General features: G+C 43.8%; 1 protein-coding gene across 1 annotated transcript in view; it reads right to left on the bottom strand.

Moving 5' to 3' along the window:
- Window positions 1-7,334, bottom strand: part of NEDD4 (NEDD4 E3 ubiquitin protein ligase) — a 128,416-nt gene extending 121,082 nt beyond the window's left edge. Inside the window, exon 1 of the mRNA XM_073303793.2 lies at window positions 7,174-7,334. Within this exon, the coding sequence (XP_073159894.1) occupies window positions 7,174-7,218 (45 nt within the window). The 5' untranslated portion in view covers window positions 7,219-7,334. The remainder of the gene's footprint in view (window positions 1-7,173) is intronic.
- Window positions 7,335-18,378: the final 11,044 nt, after the last annotated feature.

The following is an 18,378-nucleotide window of genomic DNA, read 5'->3' as shown; positions in this document are numbered from 1 at the left end:
CCCCTGTGCTAGAGAGATGAGAGCTCCCCACTTCACTGCTGCTTGTTTGGCTTGATACGTTTTGCCACAACTAGAGCTCATCTGAAATTTCCAGTAATGATTCACCAAGTCTGAAATGTTTTGTCCAAATGTCACTTTAACTCACCAGCAGCCAGGGCTCCCAGGGTCCATCCCAGACCCATAGTACCTGGAAACCCCAAGTCCTCAGTCTGTGACAGGCCCGGGGACCTCAGCAGCTGCAGAGTGAAGTTGACATTGTCCGTTCTGAAATGGACAAGAATGTCAATTTCACTCACCAGCTGCTGGTCCAAATGGAAGAAACACCATACAGCAGTGTTTCCAAAATGAAGTTTTCAGGTTTCTTAATTTGTGAAAAAAACGTGGGAGGGAGAAGAGTTTTTGTTCAACCCAAACTATTTTTTTTTTCAGTCCAGCTTGCAAACTGGAAAAAAAACCCGAACACCAATTATTCCCTCAGTTATAACCACAGATGGGTTATAGTAGGGCAGCTGCAAAACTGGAAAAAAAAGTCACACGAGAATAAGCATCTGACTACCAAGTACACTTTGTCCCATTCTACAGTAACTCACATCGTTCAAAAGTCCTTCTTTTCTTAAAACTTAACACAAAGGTTATCTCGAGGTTGAGATTAAGCAAGGAGAGTTTCAGACCAAAAAGTTTTCAGAAAGTTCTCAGTAGGTGAAAAAATGAGTGGATTATAATGTAATTCCAATTCAATATCATCTATAGCAATTACTATTTCCTGATTTATCAATAGGTGCAGTACACTCAAAACTACATTAAAACGTTAAAGTTATTAAGTCAAAGACTCAAAACCTAGGCAATGCCAGAATTAAGGTTGCCTGTGCAACCTTAATTTGACATCATTGTGCATATGCATTATGATGTAGTCTTTAATTACATGACCACATTTTTCTCCACAGGATCCCAGCCTCATTCAGTGCACAAGTTAGTGCTGCTCTGGGGATGAATCAATGTTATGTAGTGAAGGCGACTGTAGGACCCATGGGTAATTTGCTGCAGAAGTTGGAAGCTGTATAGTGAATGAAGTAAGGAATTGAAGGACGAGAAAGGATGGTCTCATTGTTAAGGAAGTTGAATGCCATCATGAAAAACTGGATTCCAAGCCTGCCTCTGCCGCCGAATTCTGTTACGATGTTATACAAGTCACATTAACCAAGTTTTTCACAGGTGGTGACTAACTGCATGTCCCTCAATTTTTTGGTGCCTAACTTGACACTAAGGTCTGATTTACAGAAGTGCTGAGCACTTGCAACTGAAGTCAGTGGGAGCTGTCATTTGAACCTATCAAGTTCTATATAATGCTAAGTACTCAAAAATCAGGTCTCAAATTGGGCACCCCAAATTAGTGGATACTTCTGAATTTAATCAGTAAAGTGTGATCAAATATCCACTCATTTCCAGGCGTATTTTGAAAATAATTAATATTTGAGCAGCATTCAGATCCTGTAGTGGCGAGCACCAAAGAACTGCCCATACGGAAATTAATAATTCTGTCTTCACAGCAGGGTTTGGATAGCACTAAGTAAATAAGAAATGGGCCAAACATTAAACAATGAGTAGAAAAGTATTGAATAATTGCTCATTAAATGAGCATTGTCTATGCTGTGTGCTGAATGAGGCCTGGGTGTTGTGGGGAAAAAAAATAGTATGTGATCATTAATTAGACTTTATCATAATACATATGCACAAAGGGACCAACTTAAGGTTGGGCAGTGGTATGTGTAATTTCCCAGGTTTTTAAAAACCTGGGAAAAACAAATTCCATCATGTAGTGTCATACTGACACCACACTGGATTTCAACAAAGCTGGAATCTTTGATCCATGTCTCAGACCTCATCCAATGGTGTAAGTGACAGCAGTAATAGGTGAGCTAACTTTTATGTGGACTTGCGCTACAGGGAGATGGGATGCACACTTCATGAGTTTCACAGATATTTGCTGACAGCAGAGGAATGGTGAGCCTCAGGAAATCTTGAGATCCATCCTAGGCTCAGAAGGGGTATATGCTTTAGTGGGCAGAAACTCTTCTGTCCATTCCTGCAAGCTTGACCTCTTCTGCCTTGTCCCCTCCAAGCTGTCTGTCCCACCACTGGCTCCTTGTCCCAGTTCCAGCCTCCACTCCTCAGACTTCGGATCCTAGATTCCTTCCCCAGCAAGTCTTAGTCTTACCCCTCCAGACTCCTCCATCCAAGTCTCCCCCTTCCCAGTTCTGCCCTACTCCTTCTCCCCATCTCCTTGCCTATGTATTCCTAGGCCCCACTGGTTTTGTTCTCAGTCCACCAATTCCCAGTTCCAGCCTCCCTTCCCAGGGCTTTCAACCATCCTCATTATCCTCATTTTCCCTAGCTCCTTGACCCAGTCTGCTTGCCCAGCTAGTCTCAGTTCTTCCCCTGCACCTTGGCTCCTCGTCAGATCTGTCTCCCCTCCTCTCCACTGGTTCCCAGACTTCTTGCCCTGCCACATGGGCTGAGTAGTAGAGGAAGTAGTGACCGGCCTCAGAATTAGGTAGAGAAGAGGTTGAGCAGAAGAAAGTTCTTCTGCTAGATAGAAAGAAAAAGGGGAGGTCTACTTGGTTTCAGACAGATAAGTAATGGATTGGGAGATTAATTTTTTCCTTTTTTTTTTTGCTTTTTAAATTCTCTATTGGTTTTTGGGTAGTAAAAACCTTTTAGCCTGATGGCCCTGGCCAACATAAGAAGCTACATTGCCAAGAAGTACATGCTAAGGAATGAGAAATTTAGATGAGAATACTTTTTGGAATTCATGAAATGCCAGATGTTCATAAAAAGTCTTTTGTGATTTTCAGAAAAGATGAGCTTTTGTGTAATGGAAGTCCTCTGAAAAGTGGATGCAAGATTGAAATATGAAGTGCATGGAAGCAGGAAATGTACCATAGTGTTCTATTACTAAACTGATCCCTGAAATGCAACATGAAGAATTCAAAACATCTGCTACCTTGGCACCACAAGAGTTCTGTTTTGGAAATTTTGAAATACTCTGCAATTTACAAGCCAAAAAAAAAAAAGTGTCCTTAATTCAACAAGTGATCAGAAGGGTTCTCTCCAGGCAGAGTACATAGGAAAGAATTTTGATATGCTTCTTTAACTAAATAGGCTATGAAGTCATTATTCATCTGGAAACAATTTCATTGTGTAGCTATAGATCCATTTTCAACGTCTTCCAGTAGGAGAGAAGGGAGGCATTTTGGTTGAATACATATTTTGTCATATTCTGGGCAGGCTTCTTTGCGAGCCCTACATCTGTAGTATGACAATATTGGTCTATATCCAACTTGTAAGGAATAACACTTCCTTTTTTCAGCATACACAACTGAGATTGCTCTTGTAATGTCTAATTTAGGAACTAGAAGTTAACACCGGTTGATACCTTTCCCCTTCAATTTTAGTAGATTGCTTTTAAAATAGGCTGCACCCATTACATAAGAATGGTCTGACCCAGTAGGGCCAAAGGTCCATCTAGCCCAGAATCCTGTCTTCCGACAGCGGCCAATGTCAGGTGCCCCAGAGGGAATGAACAGAACAGGTAATCATCAAGTGATCCATCCCGTGTCACTCATTCCCAGCTCCTGGCTAACAGAAACTAGGGACACCATTCCTGCCCAGCCATTGATGGCCCTATCCTCCAAGAATTTATTGAGTTTTTTTTTTTTTAACCCTGTCATGGTCTTGCCTTCACAACATCCTCTGGCAAGGAGTTCCACAGGTTGACTGTGCGTTGCGTGAAGAAATACTTCCTTTTGTTTGTTTTAAACCTGCTGCCTATTAATTTCATTTTGTGACCCCTAGTTCTTGTGTTATGGGAAGGAGTAAACACTTCCTTACCTACTTTTGACACCAGTCATGATTTTATAGACCTCAATCATATCTCCCCTCAGCTGTTTCTTTTCCAAGCTGAAAAGTCCCAGTCTTATTAATCTCTCCTCATACGGAAGCTGTTCCATACTGAGGCAGATTCAACCACCCAAAGCAGACAGAAGAAATGTCTTCCCTTGTACTCCTTCAACAGATTAAAGTGTCCCAGTGATAGCAAATGCTTGACCAATGAAAGTAAGAGAAAAATGCAAGACTACAAGTCAGTAAGGCTGAGATTTTGTGTGCCACCTGAAGGAATTAAATCCCACAGCCAAGGACTTTTCACCAAGAACTGCACCAGTACTAACGCAAGCACATTTAAGAAACATCAGCAGGATCACCACTACCCTGGTACAGAGGCAGTCATAATTTAGTCTGTACACAAATTTACTGTTCCGAACTATCACCTGGATTTGCAACCTTTAACCAAGCAGACAATAATTTTAGAGCACACATTTAGTGTGCACACAGCTACCCATTTCATAAAGACAGGTCGGACTCCTCTTTCAGCACTAGCTGAAGCTTCTGAGTGATTTTCAAAAACAGCCTCAGGAAAAGAGCACTGTAAAAGAAAGTTCCACCTGGAGGTGGAAAATGCACTTTAAAGCATTGCTTTCTTTAGCTCAAGGCATAAACGCAGACTCTGTGGAGCACTCACAGAAAAAAAAATTAGCGGGTGCTTAGCACCCAACAGCAGCCAAGCACCCACCCACTCCCACCTGCCTGCGGCCACCACAAATTAACTCCTCCCCCTCCCTCCTGGCGCACCCTGCATGCCACAGCACAGCTGTTCAGAGGAGTGCAGGAGGCGCTGGGCGGCAGGGGGAGAAGCAGGGACGGGGCGCACTTGGGGGAAGGGATCTGGGGTGGAGCAGGGCTGGGAAGTTCAGGGACGGGGTGGGGGTTTGGGAGAAGAGATGCAGATGGGGTGGGGTCTGGGGCTGAGTGGGGATTCAACACCTCTGGGGAAAATTAGAAGCCAGTACCTGTGGGTCAGGGTTAACAACTGGAGTAAGAGGAGATTTGTCAACATAATTTTTTAAAACTTTATTGAGACAGTAGCGTTTGCAAAAGAATTATCTGCACACTTGTCTGTTTTGTGTTCAGTGACTAGTGTAATACTAAGTAGATGAGGGCAAGAAATGGATAGAGAGATCTGAGAATCTATATTTCATGAGTATATCTAAGATTACTCATGAAAAAACATTAAAACACTAAGATTACAAAAGTCAAACATTCAAAAGTTAGGAAATGCCAAAATTAAGATGGTTTGTGTAACTTTAATTCAGCCCCCTTGTGTGTATACGTCATGATACATTCTTTGATTACATGATCACATACTACTTTTTCCATAAGACCCCTGTCTCATTCAATGCACGAAGACAGACTAGCTGCTGAGGCAAATCAGGGCTGTGTAGTAAAGGAGGCTATTGTCTGTTGGGCCCCTTCATCATTTGCTGCAGAAACTGGACGGTGTGTAGTGAAAAAGGCAAGAGATGACAGGAAGAGAAAGGACTGTCTCCTGGTTAAGGCAGTTGAAACATGCCCTAGAGAACTGGATTCTACCCCTACTTCTACCATAAAGTTTGTGTGTGATGTAAGGAAATTATTTAAACCAACCTTTTTACTGGTGGTCACTAAGGATGTGTGCCTCATTTTCTGTATATTCAATTTGAGACCATGGATCCAATCTGCAGAAGTGCTGAGAACTCATAGCCAGAACTCAAGTCAATGGCAGCTGTATTTTAACATATACATGCTATATAATGCCAAGTACTCAAAAAAAAAAAAAATCAGGCTCTTTGACTCCAATTGAGCATTCAAAAAAAAAAAAGTTAGTCCATACCTCTGACCTTAATCTCAGTGCCTTAGTTCCCCACCTGTAAAAATGTGGATACTACCACTCCCTTACCTCAGAGGGGTTTTGTAAAAACAAATTAATGTTTGTGAACCATTCAAATAGTGGCAAAGGTTGCAAGGTAACCATTTCCACAAAGCATGTATATGTTCTGATACACAAGAGATGATCAAAGCCAGCTTTGGTAAAATACACCCTGCTGGTTCAAAGATAACACTCCAGGCATTTCACACAGGACACCAAAGTGCTCTCCAATGGAAACAACTTTTAATCACTACACACCTGGAAAAAAAAAGTTGAGTTTATTTATCTTGGCAAGAGTGTATGCCACCAGCAGTCCCTCAAGAAAGTTGTTCCTACTCATATTTCACAGGTGTATTACAGATAGTATACAAGAGTGGTACCCCTAAGTTTATCCACAACTGGAAAACTTCAAGGATTGTACCTTCAACTGAAACAAAGTTCACTAATAAAGAGTCATGAACTATTTGCTACTTTATTCCTCCCAGATGGCCAATATCTACATCCTGCATACATTTGTGCAATTTAAACCACCTACATATATTACACCCTTCATTACCTCCTTCAGGTGGCAAACTCACAACATAAGTTTATAAAATCACTGTTACCCAAGAGTTAAAATTTTAATTACACTACCCCCCCCCAAAAAGTGCACAGCCCATACCTAAAGTTTCTTAGTGTGGTTAGAAAAAGTGGATCATCTAGTCTCCCTTATCCTCCCTATGCATTGTTTACAAACAAGTATTAGTTCAGATTATTGGAATATTGACTTTGGTAGATTTAGGAAGTATCGTACAGAAAAGTTTCAGATTTTGTTCAAAGAGGCAGGCAATCCAGAAACCATTCATAGCATACAGTTAACTTCTCTTATCCAGATAATCACTGGAGCGTCTACCAACAGTAAATTCTGTTACCACTAGACGAGGAAGTTACCAGGTTACCAACCCAAGCACCTCGCCCGAGGGGCCATCGCCGGATGACAGGACTACCCAGCAGCCAGCGCCCTCTGGGCAGGACACTGGGAGCCCTGCTGCCACCTTCAGAGAGGGAAACAGACAGCCGCTGGATGGGTCACATCCCAGCCCCTAACAGGTAGGTTTTTGCCAGCCCCAGCCCACTGCCCACGACAGCCACAGCCTGGGCTCCTCCCCTGCCTACACCGCCCGGCACCACTCTGAGGCCGGCACAGGCAGGGGAGGGCCCCCCGGCCCCCCACGACAGGGACTCACAGTCACAGGCCCTCATGCCAACAGAAGAGGCCTGTCAGGGGGAGGGTCCGGCACCGCGGAGGGGAGCGGATGGAGAGAGCGAAAAGCAGCTGCCGCCCGCCTCCCTTCCGGAAAACTGGGAACCTAGGGCCGCGCAACGAACCTCACCTCCTCGCTCGGCAGCCCGACCACCTCCACGGGAGAGGCCGCCATGGCCGGCCAGGCAGCGGTATCCTAGACCAACGGCTACACCACAGACGCACCTTCCTCCCAACGGCTGCCTACTCGTGTTTACACTCTACCCCGCCCCGGCCAAGCCCCGCCCCAGCCCACAGCGCGCGCGGCTACAGCCAACAGATGGCGCGTGCGCGCTCCCCCGATCCCAATCCGGTCCTCCGCCCCGGAGACAGATCCCCCCTTCTGATTGGTTAAGAGTCGGGTCTTCTCTTCGCCCCTGGAGAGAGATACTCCTTCTGATTGGCTGACAGCCCCGCCTTTCCTCCGCTCCTGGAGACAGATACACCTTCTGATTGGCTCAGAGCTTCGGCTTCTTTGCGCTCTAGGAGACAGATACTCCTTCTGATTGGCTAAGAGTCCAGCCTTCCCGCCCCACTTGGAGACAGATACTCCTTCTGATTGGTTAAGATCCCCGCCTTGTGTCCGCTTCTGGAGATAGATATACCTTCTGATTGGCTCAGAGCCTCCCCTTCCCTCCGGCCTTAGAGATAGATACTGCTTCTGATTGGCTCAGAACCCAGTCTTGCCTCCGATCCAGGTGTCAGATACCCCTCCTGATTAACTTAGTAACCTAAAGCCCGTTTAAATGCTGAGCTGCGCCCTCAACAGGTCACAGGGTGCAGCGTCTCCCTGCTGTGCTCTGGGTAGCGCGTGGAGGTTCCCGCCGCGGTGGCCCCCTGAGCCAGGCTACAGGCATTGTGCCAAGCAGGCAGGGAAGTGCCTTTGATGGGGGCTGGGACTCCCCGGTGCTTTAGCCCTTCCAGGTACAGTACCAGCCTGAAGGATTCAAAAGTCATCAGATTTGCCCTAAAAATTGTGAGATTGGTTTAACAAGCATGAGTTTTACTAATTAATAGGTGTGGCCTTCGTCTTATACATCCTCTGCAGTTGGTGACTTTTCGAGTCACATTGTCAAGTTTTTTCTCTACAGCCACAAGGCTCGACACTTACTTTTGGGGGGAGAGATTAATAGATGGTGAGGATGGTCCTCAGGTAACAAAATGATTCCAGCAATTGGGGACTTTACAAAAAGCAAACAAACCCCAAATCACCAGACTTATGAATAACTTGCAAGAGTTGTTAACATTGATATGGGAAAGGGCCAGGAGTGAAAGTAACTTAAGGGACTTACTGGTACACAGGGCCGGGGTCCTGGGAGGAGTGCAGGGTCTCAGGCAGAAGGAGCAGAGCCTTTAAATCCCCTGGCCCTTTAAATCACTGCGGGAGCCCGCAGGGCTCCAGGCTGCCTCTGCTACCCCAGGGCCCTGGCAGCGGGGCTCTGGCAGCGATTTAAAGGGCTAGGAACTCTGGCCGCTGCCGGGAGCACAGGCCCCTTTTAAATTGCCCGCCTGTGGAAGCTGCCCCCTTCCAGTATGGTCGGCTGTGTATTGGCTCTTGCCGGTACGCCGAAACAGAGCGGACCGGCTTACTTTCACCACTGGAAAGGGCAAAACAAATTACCTGTACACACTGAAGCTCTCTCCGCAATATAGGGGAGGTACCGTGATCTTCAAATGATGCACAGGTGCTGGAGGAAGTTACCTCCTCCTCCCACAGACTAAGAGAAGGGTTTTGAGAAATAGAGGAGGAAATAAATAGCGTGAGACACAAAGATCCAAAGTAGATTTTGTAACTTAAATTTGAAACCAAAATGATGGGATCGCCCTTGAAGATCCATAGGTAAGGTTGACCAAAGCTTTCTGTTTTTTCAAAGTATTCTAAAATCCACATGCATAATCATCTTGACCTGAACATTTCTATGACCAGTTTCAGAGTAACAGCCATGTTAGTCTGTATTCGCAAAAAGAAAAGGAGTACTTGTGGCACCTTAGAGACTAACCAATTTATTTGAGCATAAGCTTTCGTGAGCCACAGCTCACTTCATCGGATGCATACTGTGGAAAGTATAGAAGATCTTTTTATACACACAAAGCATGAAAAAATGGGTGTTTACCACTACAAAAGGTTTTCTCTCCCCCCACTCCACTCTCCTGCTGGTAATAGCTTATCTAAAGTGATCACTCTCCTTACAATGTGTATGATAATCAAGTTGGGCCATTTCCAGCTGGATTTCAGCCAGCAATCCATCACCCACCAAAAATCTACCCTTTCTTTTCTCAGTTAGGGCTTCAAACTGACGATCAACATTAATTTGCTCTAAAGAAATGTTTTCCTAAGCTTCTTTCTGCATTTCTTCTAATTCCAGATTCACTTCTGAGATATTAGACAGACATTCACCATATAAACTGCTTTTTTGATGGGGCAAACAGCTATTTTCCACCATCCCAAGGCTAGAGACACTCTCATCCTTGTTATAGCATACCTGGTTAAACACATAGAACTGCTTAGAGTCAAACACCCCTCCCACCCCCCTTCACAGATCTCCCTGTCAGTTACAGATAATACAGAGGATTCACATTTATATTTTTTCTGGGACTGGGTTATGACATTACCCTGATAAATAGAGTTACCACATCATTATTAAACAACATACCAACATCATTATAAACTGGATTTTCAGTAAGTCTGGCCACTTCTGCTTCAGGTTCCAGTCTTTGCGTTCTGCATTCCTGGGCAGCTTTTTGCATAGCAGCCAGCTGTTCGTCCGTCTTTGATGAGCTTGCTTGGCTCTCTCTTCAGCTAATCTTTCCTGCAATCGAAGATCTGCCATTCTTTGTTCATGTTCAAGACACAGGCTCTCTCTCAGGGCTTTCAGTTTTGATTGTGGATCACTCGTGATTAACTTTAACTCTCTGTATCAAAATTTCAAATTTGGAATAGCGTGGGGTTCTGATCCAAAACCCAAATGATCTGGTTCTGTGGATCCTGCCAAGACTACTCCAATGTGACCCAGGGTGCCTGGAGCAGCCCTCACTGGAAATGCCAAGGTCAGGGCAGGCTGCAAAAGGGAGAGCAGATACTCCCAAGACTGGTGGGTAACACTGAAGTTAAACTCCCCAACCAGTCACAAACTGTGCTTCTGATCCCCCACACTGATTATCAAGAAGCAAGGAAAGAAATCACACAGCCCCCTTTTATTGCATTCCTGTCCTCTCGCTCCCAATCAGCACCTAGGTCCAGTACAGTGAGAAGTTATTTAAAAAAAACCTCTGCTCACATATACAAAATGTTCTTCTGACACGAAAGGGTCAGCCACATTACCAGGTCAGTATAGTTTTGGATCTTACCCTAAATATCCTACTGCCAGCCAATTCTTTAGTGTCTAAAACTAAAGGTTTATTATAAAGAAAAAAGAAAGAACAAGAAGAGAGATGCTAAATGGTAAAACAGTTATTATAGGGCTTGTCTACATTACCCGCTGGATCGACGGGGAGTGATTGATCCAGTGGGGGTTGGGGGGGGTGGTGTCAATTTATCGCGTCTAGTCTAGATGCGATAAATCGACCACTGAGCACTCTCCCATCAACTCTGGTACTCCACGAGGGTGAGAGGCGCTGGTGGAGTTGACAGGAGAGTGTCAGCCATTGACTTACCACAGTGAAGACACTGTAGTAAGTAGATCCTAAGTATGTCGACTTCAGCTAGTTTATTCACGAAGCTGAAGTTGCGTAACTTAGATCGATCCCCCCCTTCCTCCCTTCTGTGTAGACCAGGCCTCACATACAAAGACTTCAAAGTCCATATATCAGGTTTCTAGCAGTACTGGTGAGTTTTCTGGCTTGAAAATCCCTCTGGAATACATCCACAGCTTGGATAGGTCATTCAGTCCTTTGTTCAGAGCCTCAGTTTGTAGCAAAGTTCCTCCAGAGGTAAGAAGCAGGATTGAAGACAAAAAAGAAAAGATGCAGCTGCCCTTTTATAGTCTTTTGCCATGCGGCTTGTGCTTCCTTTGTTTCAAACACAAACTGCCCAGCACATGGCTTGGAAGCCTTTTCTGTCTGTAGGCATGCCTCTGCATGAGTTGTTGAGTCCTAAGGTGTATCCCTTACCTTCTCTCAATGGGTCACTTGTATAGCTGACCGTTCTTAATGGGCCATCAAGTAGGCTAGGTAGTGCTGATGCCAAACTGTCTGGGGGTGTCACCCAGAAGCATAGCACAAGTTTGAAATACCGACGTACATACATATCAATTAGGGCTGTCAATTAATCGCAGTTAACTCATGCGATTAGCTCAAAAAAATTAATCGCGATTAATCGCACTTATAACAATAGAATACCAATTGAAATTTACCAAATATTTTTGGATGTTTTTCTACCTTTTCCAATATATTGATTTCAGTTGCATCAGGGAATACAAAGTGTACAGTGCTCGCTTTATATTATTTTTAATTACAAACATTTGCACTGTAAAAATGATAAAAGAAATAGTATTTTTCAGTTCACCTCATACGAGTACTGTCGTGCAATCTCTTTATCATGAAAAGAAAAGGAGTACTTGTGGCACCTTAGAAACCTGTCTTTATCATGAAAGTGCAACTTACAAATGTAGATTTTTTTGTTACATAACTGCACTAAAAAACAAAACAATGTCAAACTTTAGAGCCTATAAGTCCACTCCGTTCTACTTCTTGTTCAGCCAATTGCTAAGAGAAGCAAGTGTGTTTACATTTGCAGGAAGTAATGCTGCCCGCTTATTTACAATGTCACCTGAAAGTGAGAACAGGTGTTTGCATAGCACTCTTGTAGCTGGCGTTGCAAGATATGTACGTTCCAGATGCGCTAATCAGTCATATGTCTCTTCATGCTTCGGCCATCATTCCAGAGGGCATGCTTCCATGCTGAAGACGCTTATTAAAAAAATAATGGGTTAATTAAATTTGTGACTGAACTCCTTGTGGGAGAATTGTATGTCTCCTGCTCTGTTTTACCCTCATTCAGCCATATATTTCATGTTATAGCAGTCTCAGATGATGACCCAGCACATGTTATTCGTTTTAAGAACACTTTCACTGCAAATCTGACAAAATGCAAAGAAGATACCAATGTGAAATTTCTAAAGATAGCTATCAAGGCTGATTCCCCACTCTGGCACTTCGAATGCAGAAGGTGAGGACTCTAAAAATTAATAAAAAAAAATAAAAAATAAAAAACCCGCAAGGACTCTAAAAATTAATACTTGCCACTCCAGGTTCGTATTAAACTCCCAAGGTTACAGCTTTTTTCTGACCTTGGATTGGTAGATGCTGCCACCACCCAATGCAGAAATCCTTTGAGAGACCAGGAAGTCTCACTTGGGAATTCCTTCCTGTGAGGTACCCTCAAGGTCCCTCCTTCACCCCCTCCCCGGGGAAGAGCTGCGCGAAAAAAAAAAGGAAAGCAGCTGTTGCCACCAGCTAATTAAACAACATGTGCACAAACCTCTTAAGACACAAAAATCCAATTCTGTTCTTAAAAGTAAAGTAAATTTTTTTAATAAAAAAAAGAAGAAAATACATCTGGGAACTTAGGCGTTTTGCTAGATTTAAAAAAAAAAAAACAATGACAAGGATTAAGTATCAAGAATAGCTCTCTTGAGGTCCAGCTTAAAGGTTACAAGCAAAACAAAAGCATCTGGGGTTAGCACAGAGGAGTCCACAAGCCATGAAGAAATAAAAGGGATAAACCTAATCGTGTCTTTCTATACATTTCCTGATCTACTTACATATCTGGGGTTTTAGATGAGTAGTTTCTAGGTATGATACTGATGATTTTTCATACCTGGCCCAAGCTTCTCACAGCATAACTGCTCCCTCTCCCCGAGCACAACCGACAGACAAAAGGGGAGTCTTGTTTCAATTTTAAAAAGTTCTAGCCTTCCCATTGGCTCTTTCGGCCAGGTGCCCACTCACTTCCTTTTACCTATGCATAGCAGTGAGACTTTTAACCCTTTACAGGTAAAGCAAGTCGAGAACAGCTACTAAGGGGGATTTAATAGCTAACAGGCTGGCTGGGTCCATAAAAGGGAGCTATCTCCCCTGCCTTCATTTATCACAATAGTTCTGGCACTGAACCCAAGATTTAGGAATCTGAAGTGCCTTCCAAAATCTGAGAGGGATGAGGTGTGGAACATGCTTTCAGAAGTCTTAAACGAGCAACACTGTGATGTAGAAACTACATAACCCAAACCACCAAAAAAGAAAATCAACCTTCTGCACGTGGCATCTGATTTAGATTATGAAAATGAACATGCGACGGTCTGCACTGCTTTGGATTGTTATCAAGCAGAACCCGTCATCAGCATGGACAAATGTGCCCTGGAATGGTGGTTGAAGCATCAAGGTGGTTGAAGCATCAAGCATTTAGTGCATCTGGCATGTAAATACCTTGCGGTGCTGGCTACAACAGCGCCATGCAAACACCTGTTCTCACTTTCAGGTGACATTGTAAATAAGAAGCAGGCAGCATTATCTTCTGCGAATGTAAACAAACCTGTTTTTCTGAGCGATTGGCTGAACAAGAAGTAGGACTGATTGGACTTGTAGGCTCTAAAGTTTGACTTTGTAGAAAATGTAGAAAACATCCAAAATATTTAAATAAATGGTATTCTATTATTGTTTAACAGCGTGATTAATCACAATTAATTTTTTTAATCGCTTGACAGTCCTAGTTTTTTTGTTTGTCTCTCTCCTCCAGTTGTTGTTTTTTAATAAAATAATTATGTTGGTTTGAAAACAATCTTTATTCTATTAATTGGAAGCAAACAGAGCCCTGTAAAACAAGAGACAATTATCTTAAACCTTCAGATTGCATCATCTGCACCAATCACAATCACCTCCTAACGTTACAAGCACTGCACTCCCGAGCATAGCAACAAATATTAATGGCTTTCAGCTTAAAATTGCTGCCTCAAGGCATCCCTGATCCTTATGGCCGTGCACTGCGCCCCTCTAATAGCCCTGGTCTCTGGCTGTTCAATTCAGCCTCCAGACACTGAGCCTCAGCGGTCCAGCCCTGAGTGAAGCTTTCATCCTTCCCTTCACAAATATTATGGAGTGTAGAGCATGCGGCTATAAGCATAGGAATATTGCAATCTGCCAGGTCCAGCTTCCCATATAGGCAGCGTCAGTGGGCCTTTAAACGGCCTAAAGCACACTCAACAGTCATTCTGCACTTGCTCAGCCTGCTGTTGAACTGCTCCTTGCTGCCGTCAAGTTGCCCTATGTATAGCTTCACAAGCCACAGCATTAAGGGGTAGGCAGGGTCTCCCAGGATCACAATGGGCATTTCAACTTCTCCTACAGTGATTTTCTGGTCCAGGAAGAAAGTCCCTGCTTGCAGCTTCCTGAACAGGCCACTATTCTGAAAGATGCATGCATCCTACACCTTTCCGGACCAGCCTGCATTAATGTCTGTGAAATGCCCACAGTGACCCACAAGTGCCTGGAAAACCATTGAGAAATACCCCTTCTGATTAATGTACTCAGTGGCTAGGTGGTCTGGTGCCAGAATTGGAATATGCGTGCCATCTATGGCCCCTCCACAGTTAGGGAAACCTATTTGTGCAAAGCCATCCACAATGTCACACACGTCATGTCTTTCGGAGCAGGATGCGATTAATGGCCCTGCACACATCCATCAACACGAGTCCAGCGTCAACTTTCCCACACCGTACTGGTTAGCGACCAATCAGTGGCAACCAGCTTCCACAGTGCAATTGCCACGTGCTTCTCCAACGGCAGGGCAGCTCTCATTCTCATGTCCTTGCGCTGCATGGCTGGGGTGAGCTCATCACACTGTCCCATGAATGTGGCTTTCCTCATCCGAAAGTTCTGCAGCCACTGCTCGTCATCCCAGATGTGCATGACGATGTGATCCCATCACTCAGTGCTTGTTTCCTGAGCCCAAAAGCGGCATTCCACTGTGGTCAGCACCTCTGTGAATGCCACAAGCAATCTCGTGTTATAGCTACTACGTGTGGCGAGACCAATGTTGCACTCCTCTTGCCTTTTTAGTTTAAGGAATAACTCCACTGCCACTCGTGATGTGTTAGTCAGAGCGAGCAGCGTACTGGTCAACAGTTCGGGATCCATTCCTGCAGACTGAAGAGGCAGAGTGCGTAGTACACAAACCATTGGAAGATGGCAACAAATGTGGACGGAAGAACAGGGATTGCTGGGATGCGAAGCAATGCATCAGGGGGCATTGGGACAGGACCCAGGATGCCCCGCAACCCACTCTGCCTTCCCACAACTCTTAGCGGCAGAAGAGGAAGAGATGTTCTGTGGGATAGCTGCCCAGAGTGCACCGCTCCAAATACCACTGCAAGTGCCGCAAGTGTGAACACGCTATTGCGCAGGCAGCTGACGGTGTGAATACATAACAGCGGGTTTCCCTTCAGCACTCTCTGAGCAGCGCTGTAACTGCCGGCGCTGTAACTCTGCCAGTGCAGACATACCCTACGAAAAACCCTACAAAACGTTACGTTAACAAGATTTTTTTAGCTATAAATATTTTAGTTTTTTATTTTTCTAAACATTTTTTCTTTTCATATCTTTACTTTATTTTTACCATTTGCAAATAAATTAAATGTATTAAACTCACGATATCTTTTGCTTCAGTAGCTGAGTGTTATGACTTTCCCTTTCTGCAGATAGAGAAAATGAGACAAAGGGAGGTAAAGGGATTTGCCCAATGTCTCTCTCTCTCTCTCACACACACACACACCCCACCCCACCCCTCCCCTCCCCTCCTCTCCCTACACTCACAGTGAAAGAGCAAGAATATTAACCCAGGATTTCTGACTCTGAATCCTGTGTCCAAATCATAACACCAGCTTGCCTCCCTCTTCCACCTGTCTTAAATATATATATATATATATATATATATATATATATATATATTTAAAAGTAGTGGCAAAGGAAGTTTAATTCATTCATAGTTTAGAGTCTATTAAGCATTTATAATGGGAGATAGCACAAAGTATTTTTAAAACATTAAAACTTTTCTGTAAGTATTATGTCAGATATGGGAAATACAAAATAGTAGAAATTAAAATACTTCACTGCATTTATAGCTACCTTTTGAGTCAGTAATGTTATAAACAGTATAATTAAAAATTCAAAGCGGCACCTTCTGGATGTGCCACCACTGAAATAATATCCAGTGGTGGCTACTCTCACTGATTCTCTGTTCATGTATCTAGGATTAGGATTTTGGGCTCTCAGAGGCAGCCACAGTCAAGGCTCACCCTTGCAAGTGGTTTTGCTGATTTCAAAAGTTTATTTGCGTGCACCGCTCCAAACTTTTATTCAAAAGTTTATTTATAGACTGAGCCCCTTCTGAGTCTCTCTTTGCCAGCTCATCTCCAATACTTTTGTAAATCAAGGGTCTTTGTATCCAGCAGTAAAGAATGTTCTGCTCTTTCAAGCACCTGTTCCTAATTTGCATTCCCCATGCTGTAGAAATCTAAACAAGTCCTGTCAACTTTTTGTTCATAAACACAGTTATACATAATTCAACTGCATGCACACAGCTTTTCAAACAAAGTGTTTCAAAATGTATCTTATTTCCCCAGGGTCTGGAGAGAGTTGAGCTTGGTTATGTCAGGAATTGATTATCACAGCTCTGTGGGGCTGGGGGGCTGTCTGTAAGCAAGGACTGGCCTGTCTCCCAAATCTGTGAGAGTGATGGGTCGTCCTTCAGGATAGGTTGTAGATCCTTGATGATGCGTTGGAGAGGTTTTAGTTGGGGGCTGAAGGTGATGGCTAGTGGCGTTCTGTTATTTTCTTTGTTGGGCCTGTCCTGTAGTAGGTGACTTCTGGGTACTCTTCTGGCTCTGTCAGTCTGTTTCTTCACTTCAGCAGGTGGGTATTGTAGTTGTAAGAAAGCTTGATAGAGATCTTGTAGGTGTTTGTCTCTGTCTGAGGGGTTGGAGAAACTGTGGAACTACCTGATCAACATCCTCTATAGCAAACAGGGAAAGATTAAGAATGAGCTATTTCCCTCCCTCCCCCCACTGTTCCTCAGATGTTCTTGTCAACTGCTGGAAATGGCCCACCTTGATTATCACTACAAAAGGTCCTCCCCACCCCCGCTCTCCTGCTGGTAATAGCTCACCTTAATTGATCACTCTCGTTACAGTGTGTATGGTAACACCCATTGTTTCATGTTCTCTATGTATATAAATCTCCCCACTGTATTTTCCACTGAATGCATCCGATGAAGTGAGCTGTAGCTCACGAAAGCTTATGCTCAAATAAATTTGTTAGTCTCTAAGGTGCCACAAGTACTCCTTTTCTTTTTGTGAATACAGACTGACATGGCGGCTAATCTGAAAACTAAGAAGAAGAAGTTTGTAGCCAAGGGGAAGGTGTAAGGGTCCTAGGAGCCTAGTTTATAACATGGTAGTTTAGGCTACAATACAGATATAGATGTATGTTTTCCCATCCACACTACAAACAACAACAAAAAAAGGATATGAGAAGATGGATCCCACTAACTGTGTCTGACATCGTTCGAGTTGTAATGGTGTGGCCACCGGACCCCTGACCTGTAGAGTCGCACAAGAATCTATTCTTTCTCCATTCTTATTAACCATCTACATGCAGCTATTAGGAAAACTGGCGAGAAATAATGGACTCAAGTGCCGCAAATACCAGAGAGGACACAGTTCTATCTGTCCTTTACAACATATGACAACTCTACTGTCAACAAGCTAGTCCAGTATTTGGTCAAGATCAGAGCACAGATGAAGAAGAATAGTGGGTTGAAGCTGAGCCTGGGCAAGAAAGTCAGAGGTCAGTTGGCAGAGGAAAATCCTCTGAGGATTTTTAAGCTACAGTGCAGTCTCTTTTGGTTGAAGATAAACAACCACAACTGGCCAATTCAGTCCACATTTTAGGAGTACTCCTGGATTTCTCACTGACACAAAGCTCTTACATAGCAGTATCTGCAGTAAGGCATTCCATCATCTACAACAGCTACCTAGGTGGTTACATCCCATCTTTGAGAATGAGGACATGGGCTCAGTAATACACACCTTTGTCTCCCAACTCAATTATAGCAATGCTACCTACTTGATTATCAATTCTTAGAAAACTACAGCTAGTAAAGGATGCTGCAGTGCATCTGCACTGGCTACGAAATGCATACCAAACCTGTCCTCCACTCTTCTTGTTGATTTCCCATAAAATATTGAGTCAAGTTCAGGGTCTCAGCCCTTATCTTCAAGATGCTCAATGGCCTGATCCCAGGAAA

This window comes from Lepidochelys kempii, chromosome 10, assembly GCF_965140285.1.
Source record: "Lepidochelys kempii isolate rLepKem1 chromosome 10, rLepKem1.hap1, whole genome shotgun sequence".
Classification (NCBI taxonomy): domain Eukaryota; kingdom Metazoa; phylum Chordata; order Testudines; family Cheloniidae; genus Lepidochelys; species Lepidochelys kempii.
The sequence above is the reverse complement of the archived record's forward strand: the minus strand, read 5'-3'. Positions and strand labels throughout refer to the sequence as shown.